This window comes from Cebidichthys violaceus, unplaced genomic scaffold, assembly GCF_023349555.1.
Source record: "Cebidichthys violaceus isolate CVI_PGR_0920_01 unplaced genomic scaffold, fCebVio1.0.p SCAF_23, whole genome shotgun sequence".
Lineage (NCBI taxonomy): Eukaryota > Metazoa > Chordata > Actinopteri > Perciformes > Stichaeidae > Cebidichthys > Cebidichthys violaceus.
The window spans coordinates 9,003,789-9,018,264 of record NW_027176406.1 but is presented as its reverse complement, the minus strand read 5'-3'; the positions used below and the strand labels follow the sequence as shown (position 1 = coordinate 9,018,264).

The 14,476-nt window shown below is 40.0% G+C and overlaps 2 protein-coding genes and 2 non-coding genes across 4 annotated transcripts; all 4 read right to left on the bottom strand.

Annotated features, from left to right (window-relative positions):
- Nucleotides 1-999: 999 nt before the first annotated feature.
- Nucleotides 1,000-1,071, bottom strand: trnaq-cug (transfer RNA glutamine (anticodon CUG)). The gene has a single exon. It is a non-coding gene; the product is annotated as a tRNA-Gln (tRNA).
- A 615-nt stretch (nt 1,072-1,686) lies between these two features.
- Nucleotides 1,687-1,758, bottom strand: trnaq-cug (transfer RNA glutamine (anticodon CUG)). The gene has a single exon. It is a non-coding gene; the product is annotated as a tRNA-Gln (tRNA).
- A 3,307-nt stretch (nt 1,759-5,065) lies between these two features.
- LOC137878529 (meteorin-like protein) lies at nt 5,066-8,666 on the bottom strand. The gene is made up of 4 exons (XM_068718867.1): nt 8,587-8,666; nt 7,772-8,178; nt 6,505-6,564; nt 5,066-5,861 (listed from the first exon to the last, which is right to left on the bottom strand). The coding sequence occupies exons 1-4, from the start codon at nt 8,664-8,666 to the stop codon at nt 5,524-5,526; spliced, it is 885 nt and encodes a 294-aa protein (XP_068574968.1). The 3' UTR covers nt 5,066-5,523.
- A 2,632-nt stretch (nt 8,667-11,298) lies between these two features.
- Nucleotides 11,299-14,063, bottom strand: cbx8a (chromobox homolog 8a (Pc class homolog, Drosophila)). The gene is made up of 5 exons (XM_068719056.1): nt 13,845-14,063; nt 13,684-13,727; nt 13,218-13,283; nt 12,742-12,808; nt 11,299-12,317 (listed from the first exon to the last, which is right to left on the bottom strand). Exons 1-5 carry the CDS (start codon nt 13,911-13,913, stop codon nt 11,478-11,480), a joined length of 1,086 nt encoding a protein of 361 aa, XP_068575157.1. The 5' UTR covers nt 13,914-14,063; the 3' UTR covers nt 11,299-11,477.
- Nucleotides 14,064-14,476: the final 413 nt, after the last annotated feature.

Here is a 14,476-nt window from a genome sequence, read left to right as displayed (position 1 = left end):
GGTTACTTGTGTTGCTGTTTGTGTCACTTTATTCACATTGATTTCATGTGACACGGGCCAGCTAATTATTTCTGGGCTTTTTTGGAACAAACATTATACAGAAGTAGTGAAAACATGGAAGTGATGCAATCAACCCCGTTTAATTTATATAATTGTATCAACAATATTTTTTTAAAGATGTCGCATCAATAACCCAGTATTGATCCACCCAATCCCTGCTCATTGTAGTGCCATGACTCTGTATTTCATTACTATACTATGACCTATTAATGCTTTTTTTATGACATACTATGCCATGATTTTTTAAATAATTTGTATAACTTTTTTTAATGACCAATTACATCATGACTTTTGATGTCTATAACTATATTGCAACTATGTTTATGACTTTTTTCAACATATTATAGCATAACTTTTTCTATTATATACTATAACTATTTCTGCTTTTGAAGACTTACTACACAATGACTTTTTAATTGAGAACTCTAAATGCCCAAAGGTGTAAATGTGAGCGTGAATCATAATCTGTCTCTATGTGTCAGCCCTGCCTTCATCCACTGTCCGCTGGGATCGGCTCCAGCACCTCCATGACCCTGAAAAGGATTATGGATTGATGAATATTTTTTTCTACATAATATATCAAATTGCTTTTTTCAACCTGCTATATCATGAATTTTTTGTGACGTTATTCAACAAAACTATGCATGACTTTCTCTACTTACAATACTATTTGGTATTTTCTATTATTTTTATAACTATACAATCACGTTTTTAAATATAATGTACCATGACGTTTTTTCAATATACTATAACATATTTATAATTTTTTTATAACTGATATTTTTAATGACTTCTTCAGACGTACTACCTATTTTTGTATTCGACTATGAAAGATTGGCTTTTTTTTTTAACTTATTTTGACATAAACAACTCTTTATTATTTTCATACACGTCATTCACTTCGACATTGAAAACCAGGCAGTGAGCCCCAATAAATTCAGGTCCTACCGAGATTTGAACTCGGATCGCTGGATTCAGAGTCCAGAGTGCTAACCATTACACCATAGAACCCTTGTGCTATTCCGGCATACTATACGATTATTTTTGTATGACCTTATTCAAGATACTACATTATGAGTTTTTCAATGTATAATGACAATGATAATCTCTGACTTTTTAAACAAATTTGTCAACATACTATACAACAAAGCTGACTTGTTTTGACATACTATACTATGACTTTTTTCGACATGTTATACTATGAATACTATGCTCTGACTTTTTAGACATACTATAACCTTTTTAAAACTTCTTTTGACATGCTATACTATGACTTCTTTCGACATGCTGTACTATGACTTTTTTCAACATGCTGTACTATGACTTTTTTCAACATGCTATACTATGACTTTTTTCGACATGTTATACTATGACTGTTTTATGACTTTTATCGGAATACTATGCTCTGACTTTTTAGACATACTATAACATGCTATACTATGACTTTTTTTGACACGCTATACTATGACTTTCTTTTTACTTTTTCAGAATACTGCTCTGACTTTTTAGACATACTATACTATGACATTTATATGACCTTTTTGAATTATTTGAACTTACTTTACTTTGACATTTTTTTTACATACAATACAATGAATTTAATTATCAGTGAGCCCCAATAAATTCAGGTCCTACCGAGATTTGAACTCGGATCGCTGGATTCAGAGTCCAGAGTGCTAACCATTACACCATAGAACCCTTGTGCTCCTCCGAATCATTATATGATACTGATTATGAGTTTTTCAATGTATAATACTATGACTTTTTAAACAAATTTGTCAACATACTATACAACAAAGCTGACTTGTTTTGACGTACTATACTATGACTTTTTTATGACTTTTTTCGGAATACTATGCTCTGACTTTTTAGACATACTATAACCTTTTTAAAACTTCTTTTGACATGCTATACTATGACTTTTTCCAACATGCTATACTATGACTTTTTTCGACATGCTATACTATGACTTTTTTCGACATGCTATACTATGACTTTTTTTGACGTGCTATACTATGACTTTTTTATTACTTTTTTTGGAATACTGCTCTGACTTTTTAGACATACTATGCTATGACTTTTATATGACTTTTTTGAATTATTTCAACTTACTTTACTTTGACATTTTTCACATACCATACAATGATTTTAATTACTTTTTTCAATACTATGCAATCACTTTTTTGACATACTATAACATGACTTTTTTCTTTTACATACTATCCAATGATTTTTTTACATACGATACTATCACTTTTTTATCACTTTTGCTGGCACATTATATGACTTTTATTGACATTCTACAAAATTACTTTTTATCACTTTTCTATACATGTGGTACTATCACTTTTTCAACATACTATCCCATGACTTTCATGACTTTTTTAGACAAGGACATTAGGTTAATCTAGTTTTGAACCAGGTGCATGAGTGATGGCTTTCATATGTAGAGATCTAGAAAAACTCTCAAACTCATTACTTTTTGTATTGAGAAGAAGATTTACAAAAAAGCTTGTGCTAAAATTCAATTACTTCAAATATTCAACCAATAATGCTACTCAACGTTTAAAGGAGACCAAATGGCAACCCTTTCAAAGCCAAGAGACATCTCTTCTACAGCTTTGTGTCCCGAGAACTCTCTCCCTGGTCTCTATAGCTAGAGCAGTGAATGCCTGTTCGGCACTAGAGAGTATCATGCTGTTTCCATATTGTACCCCTGGGCCTCCCCACAGCAGTGGCCCACATGGGAAAGCAGGCCAGGCGGTGGGATAAACCAATTACCCCCCAAGTCTGGGTGAACTCCTGCCGGTACACCACGCAGCAACTCCAGGCCGAGCCCTCCTGGGCTCGTTCCCCATGAGAGCCTGCTGGAATTCCCAGAGATCAGAATTGTGTGGTCTCAAAAGCCTGCAGAGAGGCTATATTTTGCTTGGAAATTTGACATGGAGGCACCCTGGGACAATAATGAGAGTGGAGACTTCAAACTGGGCTCCTGCAGGATGAAAACAAGTTTTGGAAAGTTTGAATTTTGGCCAACATTTATCAAACTAATTTGTTTTTTCATTCTTTAACCATGTCTTACATACGTACATAGATACTTCTGGGTAAACACCGAAAATGTTACCAGTGATTTTCAAAAATTAGGTATCATTTGTTATCATTTATGTGTATATATTTAAATCTGCTTTTAACCTGTAAAGTCAGTTATGTATGTTTTCTTTCTTTCGTGTTGTTCCTTACTGTTATGATGTCATCCATTTTGTTATTATTATGCTTTTATTGTTTCTGTTTTTACCATGTAAAGTGTCTTTGAGTGCCTTTTAAAGCGCTATATAAATAAAATGTATTATTATTAATATTATTATTATAATAAAGCCATAAAATGCCTAAAACAATGTCAGAAGTGAGATATCTATATGAGTTTGAGATATTTTAAATGTATATGGTGATTTTCTAAAATAAAAATGTCAAAATAACTGTAAGAAAAGAGATGCATACTAAGAAGAGCAATAGAAAGAAATATAAAAATGAAGATAGAGAGCAGAAATATACAAGAGGACAAAACATAGGCAGAGTCAGAAAAAAGGGAGTAATCATTTGTCCTCTAGCTTCTTGGATTCATGATCCCTGATGGTTTCTAGATGACAGCAGCTGTGACAATGGTCATTATGTCTGCCGGAGGCCTTGTCACGGCAGGACCATTGTGTGGTCCCCATTCACCACACAGTCATTTACACTTTCATTGGCAGCTATTTAGTCCTCATAAAAAGTTCAACACACCAATTTGTGAGCCCTGCTCAGCCATGGAGAAGTGTGGAATAGGCAAAGAAAGCAGTTGCTTTTAAAGTCAATTAATTGTTCCCCTCTTCTGGGAGGGGCTGAGGGGGAGGATCCCCGGGCTTTGGGGCCTCACATCTGTCCATTCGTCTTCTCGGCCATGGAGAGGCCACACAGCTCAAAAGAAAACTCCAATTCATTCTGCTCAGAGCTTTTCGCCATCTAAGGAGATTTTGTATTTCATTTTATGGTAGGACTATCCTATTATCATAAGGATCTGATTACAGGGGAAAAGATGGGACGCAGAAGGAAAAGGGGCTAGATAAGCTTGTAGGATACTTCAGCTCTAAATCACATTATCCTCAAAAAACAGAAATTATGCAGCTTATGATGGGAAATGGGGGTGTTAGTTCATTTAAGCCTTTACCCAGTCCCTTAAGGGGCCAAAGTATTCTTGTGAGCCAGAGGGCCTCATGAAATTTAGATTTTTATGCACTGTTCATGAGCTCTGTTCACTTATAAACACTTCATCAGGCGCACAGCTACATAAACTGACCAGATTCTCTGTTAATATTAAAAAGAAATCTGCAAATTACAATGTTGGAAATTTGTATTTATTGTGTTGCAAAAACAAACACAATGTGAATTGTAGCTTTTTATCTGATGATAAAAATTTTTACAGATCACCATGTTGTAGGGCAGGTATCCAAATTTGAATTTTTGTATAGTTTATTAAAACAGCCACATGTGCTCAAGATAAATGGGTTAATAAAATGTGAAAATGTTTGTTTTGATGTCCACTTTTTCTTGCGTGTTTGGGAATTTTTTATAAAAATATTGAGTGTTACTGACAAAAACTGAGACTTACATACCTATTTAATTATGATGTCCAGTCAATGATAAGCTAAGCTAAACTTTTACCAAAAGTATCAATTACTAAAAGATAACATGTAGTTTCTGATTTAATTTTGTAAAGTGTTTGGACTGTAATGTCAATATGGAAATTGACCAGATGTAAGGGGAAAATAATTTTCCTTATTAAAAATAAAAGAAATATGCAACTCTTACCTGGATTGGTCAATGTTGCAAATCCTCCTTTGAGTAAATAAAACAAATGTGATCCCTAATACAGTTGAGACTTTATTTTGCATTATAAACACAATAATTCTGAATTAGATGCAAAAACATTTTCTCTAATTCAAAGGTCATGCGTAGGGTACAACACAAATAAATAGAAAAAACAAAGAGGATTTTAAACTTAAGCACAGATGAATCAGAATAAAAATAACTTCACAAACATGTATGTACAAGCCTATTCACTAGAACAAACTGGCATTGGCTGTGCTTCATTCTTTTTTCCCACCTCAGTTCAGGGGGCAATTGTCACACAGAGCCAGCAAAGTGAACAACGGTTGATGTGCAGAGCAGCACAAAGAGAGAGCAGCAACCCAACCCCTTCTCACTCTCCCAGGAATAAGGGCAGTGATGGGAGGGAGACAAAGGAATGCCCTATCTGAGCCTCAGTGCAGGAGGCCCTGCTGTTTGCCCTTGCTCTGCTCCTCTAAATGTGAATTTTTTTACCAGCAATTCAATTAATTTCTCCATGCTGGTGATGCTAGATGCTACCTTTCTGGCACATGACAACATTACAGGGATCCCATAGTAGAGCTAAAACACCAAACTTCCTCAGTCCAAAGGGAAGTCACAGGAATTCTGACGCGCTGCCCAGGCGGTCTGGTAGACAGACAGGAAGTCTTTGTATCGCGGGGCACACCCTAACCAAGCTTCCCCAAAGTGTTCTGACCCTGTGAAGAGAAACTGTCCGTCCCCAGGCTTCACGTGGCACTGCATGAGCGTGTGGATGTGTCCACGCCAAGACAGCACGGAAGGAGGAGATCCAGAGGCAGCCGCTTGTTGCTCAAACACTCCACTGCGCTGCCAGTAAACCCTCTCTGCTGACACCTCCACCCGCGACGTCTGACGTTCAGAGTCGTGGGCGACACTGTTGATGTAGCCTCGGACCACTGAAACAAAAACAAGAACAGTTTCTACAAATGTTCAAAAGAAGTTAAATGAAAAATCTGAAAAACAAGCGTGTTTTCTATGTAGAACTCTTAAAAGTTTCATATTATGATATTTTTTTCTTTTCTATCCTTGTTTTTCTCCATTTACACCTTAGCTGCTCATCCATCCCTCTTCTTAGAATGAACACTACAGGACTGTAGGTATTGAGGCACATAGATGAAGCCCAGTGGGCCTCTAACTTCTGCTCTAAAGCGCTGGTCTCTCACATTCAGCATCTCCCCTCAACATCGCAACACCCCTAGTATGTCCTAAAAAAGTCATATGCATGTCAATTAAAAGTCATAGAATAGTATGTCATAAAAACTAACCTTATGGTACAATTCGTATTTATGTTGAGATATCTTTCATGCTAATGAGATCCAACATTTACAAGTTGGATATCTCACAGTGGTTGCTCGGACCAAATCTCATTTACATTCAGTTTTTTATTTTCATTTTTTTAACTCTGGCTATACTAAACCTTGCATTACATTACTTTGTAGCTCCAGTATATCAGTGGGAATTGAATGGTGTTCAGTCAGTGTGCTCATATAGTACAGTAACAGATCAGGGTTTGTAGAGATTATTATAATATGTACCCACCAAAGTCACTGTTGCAGATGGCCATGAGGAGTTGTGTATTGTTGCAGGGTTGGCAAGAAGCTGCGAACAAAGAAAATCAGCACAGAAAATATTATTTAATGATGAAACTTGCATCAAATCTGTCAATCGTTCACCCTCTCCCCAACCATGCATGACCCAAAGCTCTATGGCTGACATTGACTGATGGGTGTCCCTTCTCCTCCCTTCCACTCCACTGACTTAAAATCTGACGCACATACCAGCTTTATTCATCTCCCTCCTCACATCAAAGGAAGAAGAAACCAGGGGTTCGATGAAGGAATGTTGCTATGTTTAAGTGCTCTGCCCACCACAGTGCCTCCAGATCAAAAACCCTCACTAGTCTTGACCCCGTGTTTGACTCTTATTGTATCTGCCTAATTGAATGACCCTTTGCCAATGCAGGAGACAGCAGGAGTCAAACACCTCTGCCAGTCTGGCAATTCAGAAAAGATAAGCAGCTGTCTATTATGGACATAGAACGACATCACCACGGTGGGGACAGGCTCTCACACATGGATAAATGCTAATAAACAGACATGCACAATGAAAAGGCATTCGTGGAATCTGCAAAGTATTTGCGGTCTCAATTCAGGCCCCTTGGCCCGGTGCCCTTCAGCCGCCCTGTGGTCTGCTCTGTCCTCGCTGCTTTGTCTCCTCGATGGAAACCAGACAGCCAGACAAAACACGCAACTGACCAGCAGCTGCATGCTCCAGTCAGCATGATAGGGACTGTAACCAAATGATCACTTTTTCTCATAGGAATTAGGACTGGTTGGTTCCTCACACTTAACGACAGGTAATGCCATACATGGCTTTAAAATTTAATTCGAAATTTTGGTACCACTTTCTAATAAGGCACCCTTTAACGAAAGTTTGGCCTATAAGTTGTAACTAATGGCTTAACTGTATGTGCACTGATGCTTTATAAAACTATAAATCATTAATATGGTAATATTTTTGGTTACCAGGTTGTGAAATGAATACATGCTTAGTAGGTTTTGTATAAATACATTTTGGTCAAGATCCTCTGCAGCCCTTCTCAGAAAAAAGGGAATTTTCACAACCTGGCAACCCAAACGTTGCTCTTATAAATGGCGTGTAACTCATCTATAGTCAATGATTTACTAAACATTAATAATGCCATTTGTTAACACTTTATACTAAACCCTCAATACGGGTGTGAATGTATACATTAAAATGTATTGGATAGATCTTCATGAAGCAAAATTAAAGAGGGTCCACTCACCCTGAAGCCCGGTGTGGCCCACGTTGGGTGCAGCACTCCTGTTGCTCAGCAGCTCATATCTGAAGCCCATCGTACGTCTGCTCCAGGATCCAACACTCTGTGGGCTGGACTGGAGGTAGATAGCGGGCCTGTGCGGACCATCTGCCCGGAAACAGAAGACCTGCTGCTCGGGGCGCCCGCCCTCCGTCACCAACAGCTCCAGCTCCCCGGTCCGTTCAATGAACACGCTGGCTCCACGGAGAGAGGGAGATGGTTTGATGCAGACAGTGGTGCGACTGGCAGTGGACAGGTTGGGCTCCAGGACCACTCGGAGAGCCTGGCCCGGGTAGATCCAGCGCACCGAGCCCTCTGTACAGCGCAGCTGCACCTGGAGTACAATCCTGGAGTCCACACCAGCTGCAAAACCGCTGGATCGGCGGGAAAAACCGAGGAGTTAAAAATTCAACAATGTGAAATTCAAATGACTGCTATGTATGGCATGTATTACATTAATATTAATTATTAATAAATGGTATACAGATGCTATTTAGATTATAGTTATACGCCACGAATAAGAACAAAATGTTGCCAGGTTGCAACTGCGGACTATCCTTTCTATTTGATAATAATGTAGGTATAAATGTCAATTCATTAATAATGTATAGTGTATAACATTTATGTAGTTGTACATGTAAATAATTAAGTAATACAAATGTTTTTATCATCAAGTCTGCAGTTGTAAGAGTTGGCCAGATTGTTTTCAGCCCTTCAAATTGTTATAAAAATGTTCCTCTTTTAAAGCAAAGAACCTTGCAGAAATGACATAAGCTCCTCACCTTCCAGTCCAGTTGCACAGATCAGTTGCACAGCTCAGTAACTGAAGACCCAAAATCAAAATAATCACTCTAGGCAACATCTCACCCACATAAAGATACAAATACAGACAAAAGTTGACGGTAGTGCATGGCTAGAGAGTTTGTCTGTAAGTCATCGAGAGTACGCGCGCTCTGCGACTCAGCTTCACTAGATGCTCTCTGGTGAAGAGAGAGAGAGAGAGAGAGAGAGAGAGAGAGAGAGAGAGAGAGGGGGGGGGGGGGGGGGGGAGCCTTTGGCCATCTGTTAACATCAGAACACCTTTCTGCACAATAATTCCTCTAGGCTGTCCGTGGTTTATTTTACTTTTACACAAGTTAAAGGCTATACTTCGCCATTTACAGCTTACATTTAAATGGCATTGAAATGACAAAAATGTATCAAATCGAGATCAATTTGAACACCTTTCCTCCAAAATCATGAGTCAAACTTTACGTGACAGACCCTGCTTTAAGAACAGTTAATCTAATCTTTATGAATTTATAAACCAGCTATAAAAAGAGTGCATCTGTGCTGGAGCTTCATCTAGTGGCGGGATGATGCAACGCACAAAGCCCTCACATCTGGAGGACTAAAGTCTGCTGCAGCCTTTCTGCGGGCAGAGTCTGTAACTCAACAACCACTAATATTGTAGATAAGTACAAACGTAACCAGCTTTCAGCAATGATTAATCCACCATGGATGAGTGGTTTCAACTTGCAGGGTCTTTGTGCGAAAAATAATTTGGCACCGTTTCAAGGTGCTGCTGGTGGCGACATCTTGTGGAGGTAAAGTCTGTGGAGCGTGACCAGGCAGGCCGCTCTGAGCGCTGATGGCTGCAGCCTCTCTCGAAGTTTGCTTATAGCTTATAGGCCCCCAGGCAGCATCAGATCAAAGGGCTGAGGTTCTTGATGGGTATGTCGTTGAGTAAATTACACTCATATGGAGAATTTAACCAGATGTTGTCACAGCTGCGGGAAAAGCCTTGAAAGCCTGGAAGTAAATCTTGAAGTTTGGGTGATATTATCCGTCACAACTTTGGAAATACGACGCATATTGACAAATCATTTTGAGATGAATACAGAATATGATAGAGTATGTGATACATTATAGACACTGCAAAGTTGACAACGTTGCAGTACATTTTTTAAATAATTTTGCATCAAAATGCATTTCTGAAAACTGCACTTCACCACCAGTTCCCATTAAACCACAACACCAAATTGAGATATTGGCCTATAAGCCACATTTTAAATGACCATCGGTGAGACAGAAAGCAGACGGACAGTTCTCACAGGAGTACCGGATGGTCAGATTGGGTCATGTGTCTCAGAGAGACAAAGCAACGCCAAATGAATGGAGGCTTTGTGCCTGAAAGAAGTGGCCTCTGGAGCCTGGAGCCTGGATCATTCATATATTGTAAAGGCCTGAAGGATCAAGGTGATCCGAATTGTGTGCTGACAAAAACCGTCGTCATTGATTGAACACATTACGGCCTATACATGATCTTAAAATTACAGTTCAACGCATTAAAAAATAAATTAGAAAATCCCCTCCGATCATTTAACCAGACACGAGGTCACAGTTTGGGAAACACCTCCTGTGATTCAGCCTCTATGTTCCGTGCATACAGCAATCAAATTGCTCATTGATGTCGCAATAAGTAATCCTATTATCATCATCATCATCAAACGAGTCGAAACTAACTCACTCATAGCCTCGCGATCAGCTTTAAGGCCTAACTCGCCCTTTGCAGTCTGACAGTCTGCAATCTTACCGAACGACAGTAGTGATGATGAAGATAATGGTGCTTATGATGAAACAAGAAGAATGCGCTTGTACGTTTGACTTAGGTCCACCAACGCCTCACAGTTTCAATATGTAGGCTGTTTATATATTTCATAAGATATGATTCATAGCTTTCCAACTGCAACTTGCAAAACAAAAAAAGGAAAAGATATTCAAATGAACGTGAATGCAAATTAATAACAGGACTTCTTAAACTTGACATCAGGCCCTCATGGTTTGATTTGAACCGGCGTGATCACAGAAACAGTCTCGTGTGACACAAAGCTCCCCATTCAAAATTACAGTAGAAAAAAACAACTTTAATAAATACAAATCAGCTCATTTTAGCTTATGCGTGTGTTCAGATATGTTCCCAAAATCGTTGTAAAGAGTATTTCGTACAAACAAATTCTTGCTCAGCAGGAATTATAAAAAAAAAAAGCCTTCACAAAAATATTGTATTCCACCGTCTAATCGAGCGTTTTAGATTCGGGACTAAAAAGGGATCATTTATTTAAGTCATTTAAACATGTTGAAGTTGGAGTTTAATTTTCTTGCAAAGTGAGATTGATTATATAAATTGTTTGCTACCTACAAACACTAATAATAGGTTTGGGAATCAAGAACCATGTCACATGGCTTTTTAGTTAAAACATAACTGGAAATTATCTTCAAAACCCAGACTAACTTTGGGTAGAACGCGGATCAAACTTTGTAACTTTAAAATCCTTGAGGGAACACTGTCAATGGATGCATTTTAGTGAAGTCTAATTGTGGGATTATTTAAAAAAATATATATGAAATGGCTTTTTATATTGAATGACATGTTTGAAAAGTTTCTAAAAAAAAGACAAAAAAGGATCATCTTAAGAAGATGATAGGACTGAGTACAAAAACATTAACTCACATTCACTTTCACTTTTTTTATTTTCTCAGCAGCGTATTAAATATTTGTATGTACACGTTTGACAGTTACATAGAAAAAAAATATAGTATTACAGTAGGCGTGTTAGTTAGTAGCTTGTTAAACAATTATTTACGCATATATTAGCTTCCTCTGACCTACATCCGAAGCACATGGACCTATTTATCTTTTCTCCTTGAAAAAGCCTTTCTCGGTGTTGCTTTCTCTGACGGTGACTGTCAAGAAGTTCATGGTGACATCTGTCACGGTCACAGCGTCCAGACTGGTGAAACTGGGGGTCCAGGTCGAGGATGGTCGCGTGGACTGATCATGGATGGACTCTGACTGTGTGGCGATGACAGCAGGTTGTTCCTGGGGCAGACAGCGCTCCTTCACCTGGTGTTTTCGGTGTTCTGCGGAGCTGCTGGGCCGAGGAATAGACAACCTGGACAAACATTTAGTCCTGTTTATCCCCTGATCACTTTCGCGCACATCTGGACTGAATGCGCAGCTGTAAGACAGACCTGCGTGTCTCCGCACGCTGCTGTGTTTGGGTGTTATCGTGGTCTCCTCCTGAAACCTCCTGGTCAGCTGGATGAGGCTTTGATCTGACGTCTCTCCGTGATGGAGCAAGCGTCGGGGCATGTTGGACAAACCGTGTGACCCCGGCTCCTCCGGAGGCCTGCTCCGTTTGGTGTCCGGCTCTACTGAGCTGCTTCCGTCATCGTTATCATAATTTAAATGCAGCTTCGGTTTGCGCCCTCTCTTTTTGGGGAACCGAACGGCTTCTTGGACTGTCAGAGGAGCTGGTGGAGTCGGCCTGGGCCTCCTCTCGAGCTCTGCTGGTCGGATGTGGACACTTTCCCCTCTGTTGATCGAGCTCGGTGGGAAGATTGTAGGAACCACGGCGCGTAAACCCTCCCGGGCCCTCGGTGTTATGACAGGCTCCGGAACGGGGTAGGAAACCTGGAACCCCCTCGGAACCTCTCGTCTAAATTCATACGTCTTTTCTTTGGCTTTGGCCTGAGGACAGAGCAAATACCGTTAATGAGAGGAGCTTTCCCAGAGAGCCTTCAGAGAAAATTTAAAGTGTTAGGAGAAGCAGCTGTAGATCAGACTCGTTACACTGAACGTCCAACGCGTCGTCCTAAAACTGCTTTGCATTTAAATGCATGTCAGATACATACAACTAATATGATGAGGATGTTCAAAAATCCGTCCCAAACTTAACCTCATAAAAACACTGGGTAAACGACGGGTTTTCATTTGGGTGTCAATTGTCATTCCACTATTTAAAAAAAAAAAAATCCAAGTCCAATATTTAAAAAAATAAATAATTCAGACTGTAGTTGTCATGTCTTGAAAATGACTCATCATCTGTATCGCCTCAGTAAGGCGAGAAGATGGAATGAAACCCCGAGATGTGCGCATCAAAAGATTCACTCACCTTCAAGAGAAATGTCTCAGGTTTGGGGCCCCTCTTCTTCGGCCCGTACAGCTCCCTTTCGCGCTCCCTGATGAATGAAAGGCATTAAAAGAATCATCAGGCATTTACAAATATATCTTTTTTTTAATTTATTCTATAATTACATCAGAAAATAAAATATTCCAAGTAGGTCATACTCTGCCAATATTGGAGTGAGATGGGGGGTTTTTAGAATGTTTTTATTTGAATAAGTTAATAAATCAGAATACAGCAGATTATCTGTTCGTGATAAGAAAATGGCAGCACACATTGCAACTGTGTGATGTGGAAACAGACTCCACTGACACTTGTTACCACTTCCTTTGCAAAAACTAAAGATTTAAAAGATTCAAATGTAGACTTAATGCGTTATTCAAATGGCCGTTACTGTGGCACATAATGCGCGGTACCGTCTCGTTTCTGCATAGAGGCCTACTGCTGCGCTGTCAAACCCTCACCTCTCCTCGAAGGCAGCGAAGAGACGTGCATCCAGAATGTTTTCCTCCGGCTCCCAAGTGCTGTACCTGTGTGCCAACAACAAGGAGGAGAGGTGTTTGTTGCCATGCGTTAGGCGAATAGCATGTCAACGCGCACACACGCGCGGTGGAAGACTTTTATCAAAGCGAGTTTGCGGCTTGCGCTGCGATTGCAGCGTAGCGGACAGTGACACATGGTGAACCCAGCCATTGCTAACGCTAAGTGAGGACTTCAATACATCCCGGTGGGCTGAAGCTCAGACATTCACAACCCTTCAACGGGTGCATAGGAGCCTCCGGGCATATGGTAGACTGCACCACAGCACACAGAACAGATGATATGATTAAAAAACAAACATCCACGAGCAGAATAACCGACAGTCTGGTGCAGTTGTTCGAGCGGCCAGAGTGGAGCGCTGTCCTTCGCAGCCTCGGCTACAATACTCACTTCTGAGACCAGCCCTTCCATTTCACGAGATATTCCCAGCGACCCTGCAAAACAGATCCGTAATAGATTCAGGTTAGGATTGCCTACTGGCGCCGTACAAACAAATGGTTGCGTAATAGGTGTGCAGACAGCCTGTGGGTAGAAAAAAAAGAAGCAAATACCCGTCTGATTCGCCGTTTAATGATGGACTCTGCAGCGAAGACGCTCTCACCAACAGCCGAGAGCTCCATGATTCACCACACACCTCGTTTATTTCTGTCTCTTTTAATATTTTAGTCGTCCCCGTGTCCTCTTCGGGTTGTTTTAATTCCGCACATCCCATAATACGCAATCTGGTGAGGACGTCATCACGTCTTTTTCTGTTGCCAGGCACCGCAGTCGGAAGGACGGATCGCGGTGGAGCACATTGGCTCAGTTGTTGCTACGTGCTCCGGGTTTCTGAGTGAAGGGGAGGAGTCCCGCTGCTCTGGCTGCTGTACAGGAATGTCTGGCACAGTGGGACAAGCAAAATCAGAGGCTCCCGGAGCAGATCCACGGACCCCCTGAGATCCCCGAGGGGGTCTAAAGACCCCAAACCAAAAGAAAAAAAAAGTTTAATTTCATCTTCTTTAAAAAAAAAAAGAAAGATTAAATCAGAGAGAGAAGAGAATGACTGCAAGGTTTCATTCACAGGCGCAACACATATGAATCTGAACACATTTACACAAGACATCTGTATATATTAGTCTGTATATGTTAAAGCATCAATATTTGAACAATACAATTCAAATCATTACAATATAAATCCCTGCAT

Coding starts and splice junctions, on each gene's coding strand:
- LOC137878529 (XM_068718867.1), bottom strand. CDS start 8,666: ATGTTGCCTAGAGTGATTATTTTGATTTTGGGTCTTCAGTTACTGAGC. Junction 8,179..8,586: donor CTGTGCAACTGGACTGGAAG/GTGAGGAGCTTA, acceptor CCGCCGATCCAG/CGGTTTTGCAGCTGGTGTGG. Junction 6,565..7,771: donor GGGCCACACCGGGCTTCAGG/GTGAGTGGACCC, acceptor CTTTGTTCGCAG/CTTCTTGCCAACCCTGCAAC.
- cbx8a (XM_068719056.1), bottom strand. CDS start 13,913: ATGGAGCTCTCGGCTGTTGGTGAGAGCGTCTTCGCTGCAGAGTCCATC. Junction 13,728..13,844: donor TTAAACGGCGAATCAGACGG/GTATTTGCTTCT, acceptor TCTGTTTTGCAG/GGTCGCTGGGAATATCTCGT. Junction 13,284..13,683: donor TGGAAGGGCTGGTCTCAGAA/GTGAGTATTGTA, acceptor GTTGGCACACAG/GTACAGCACTTGGGAGCCGG.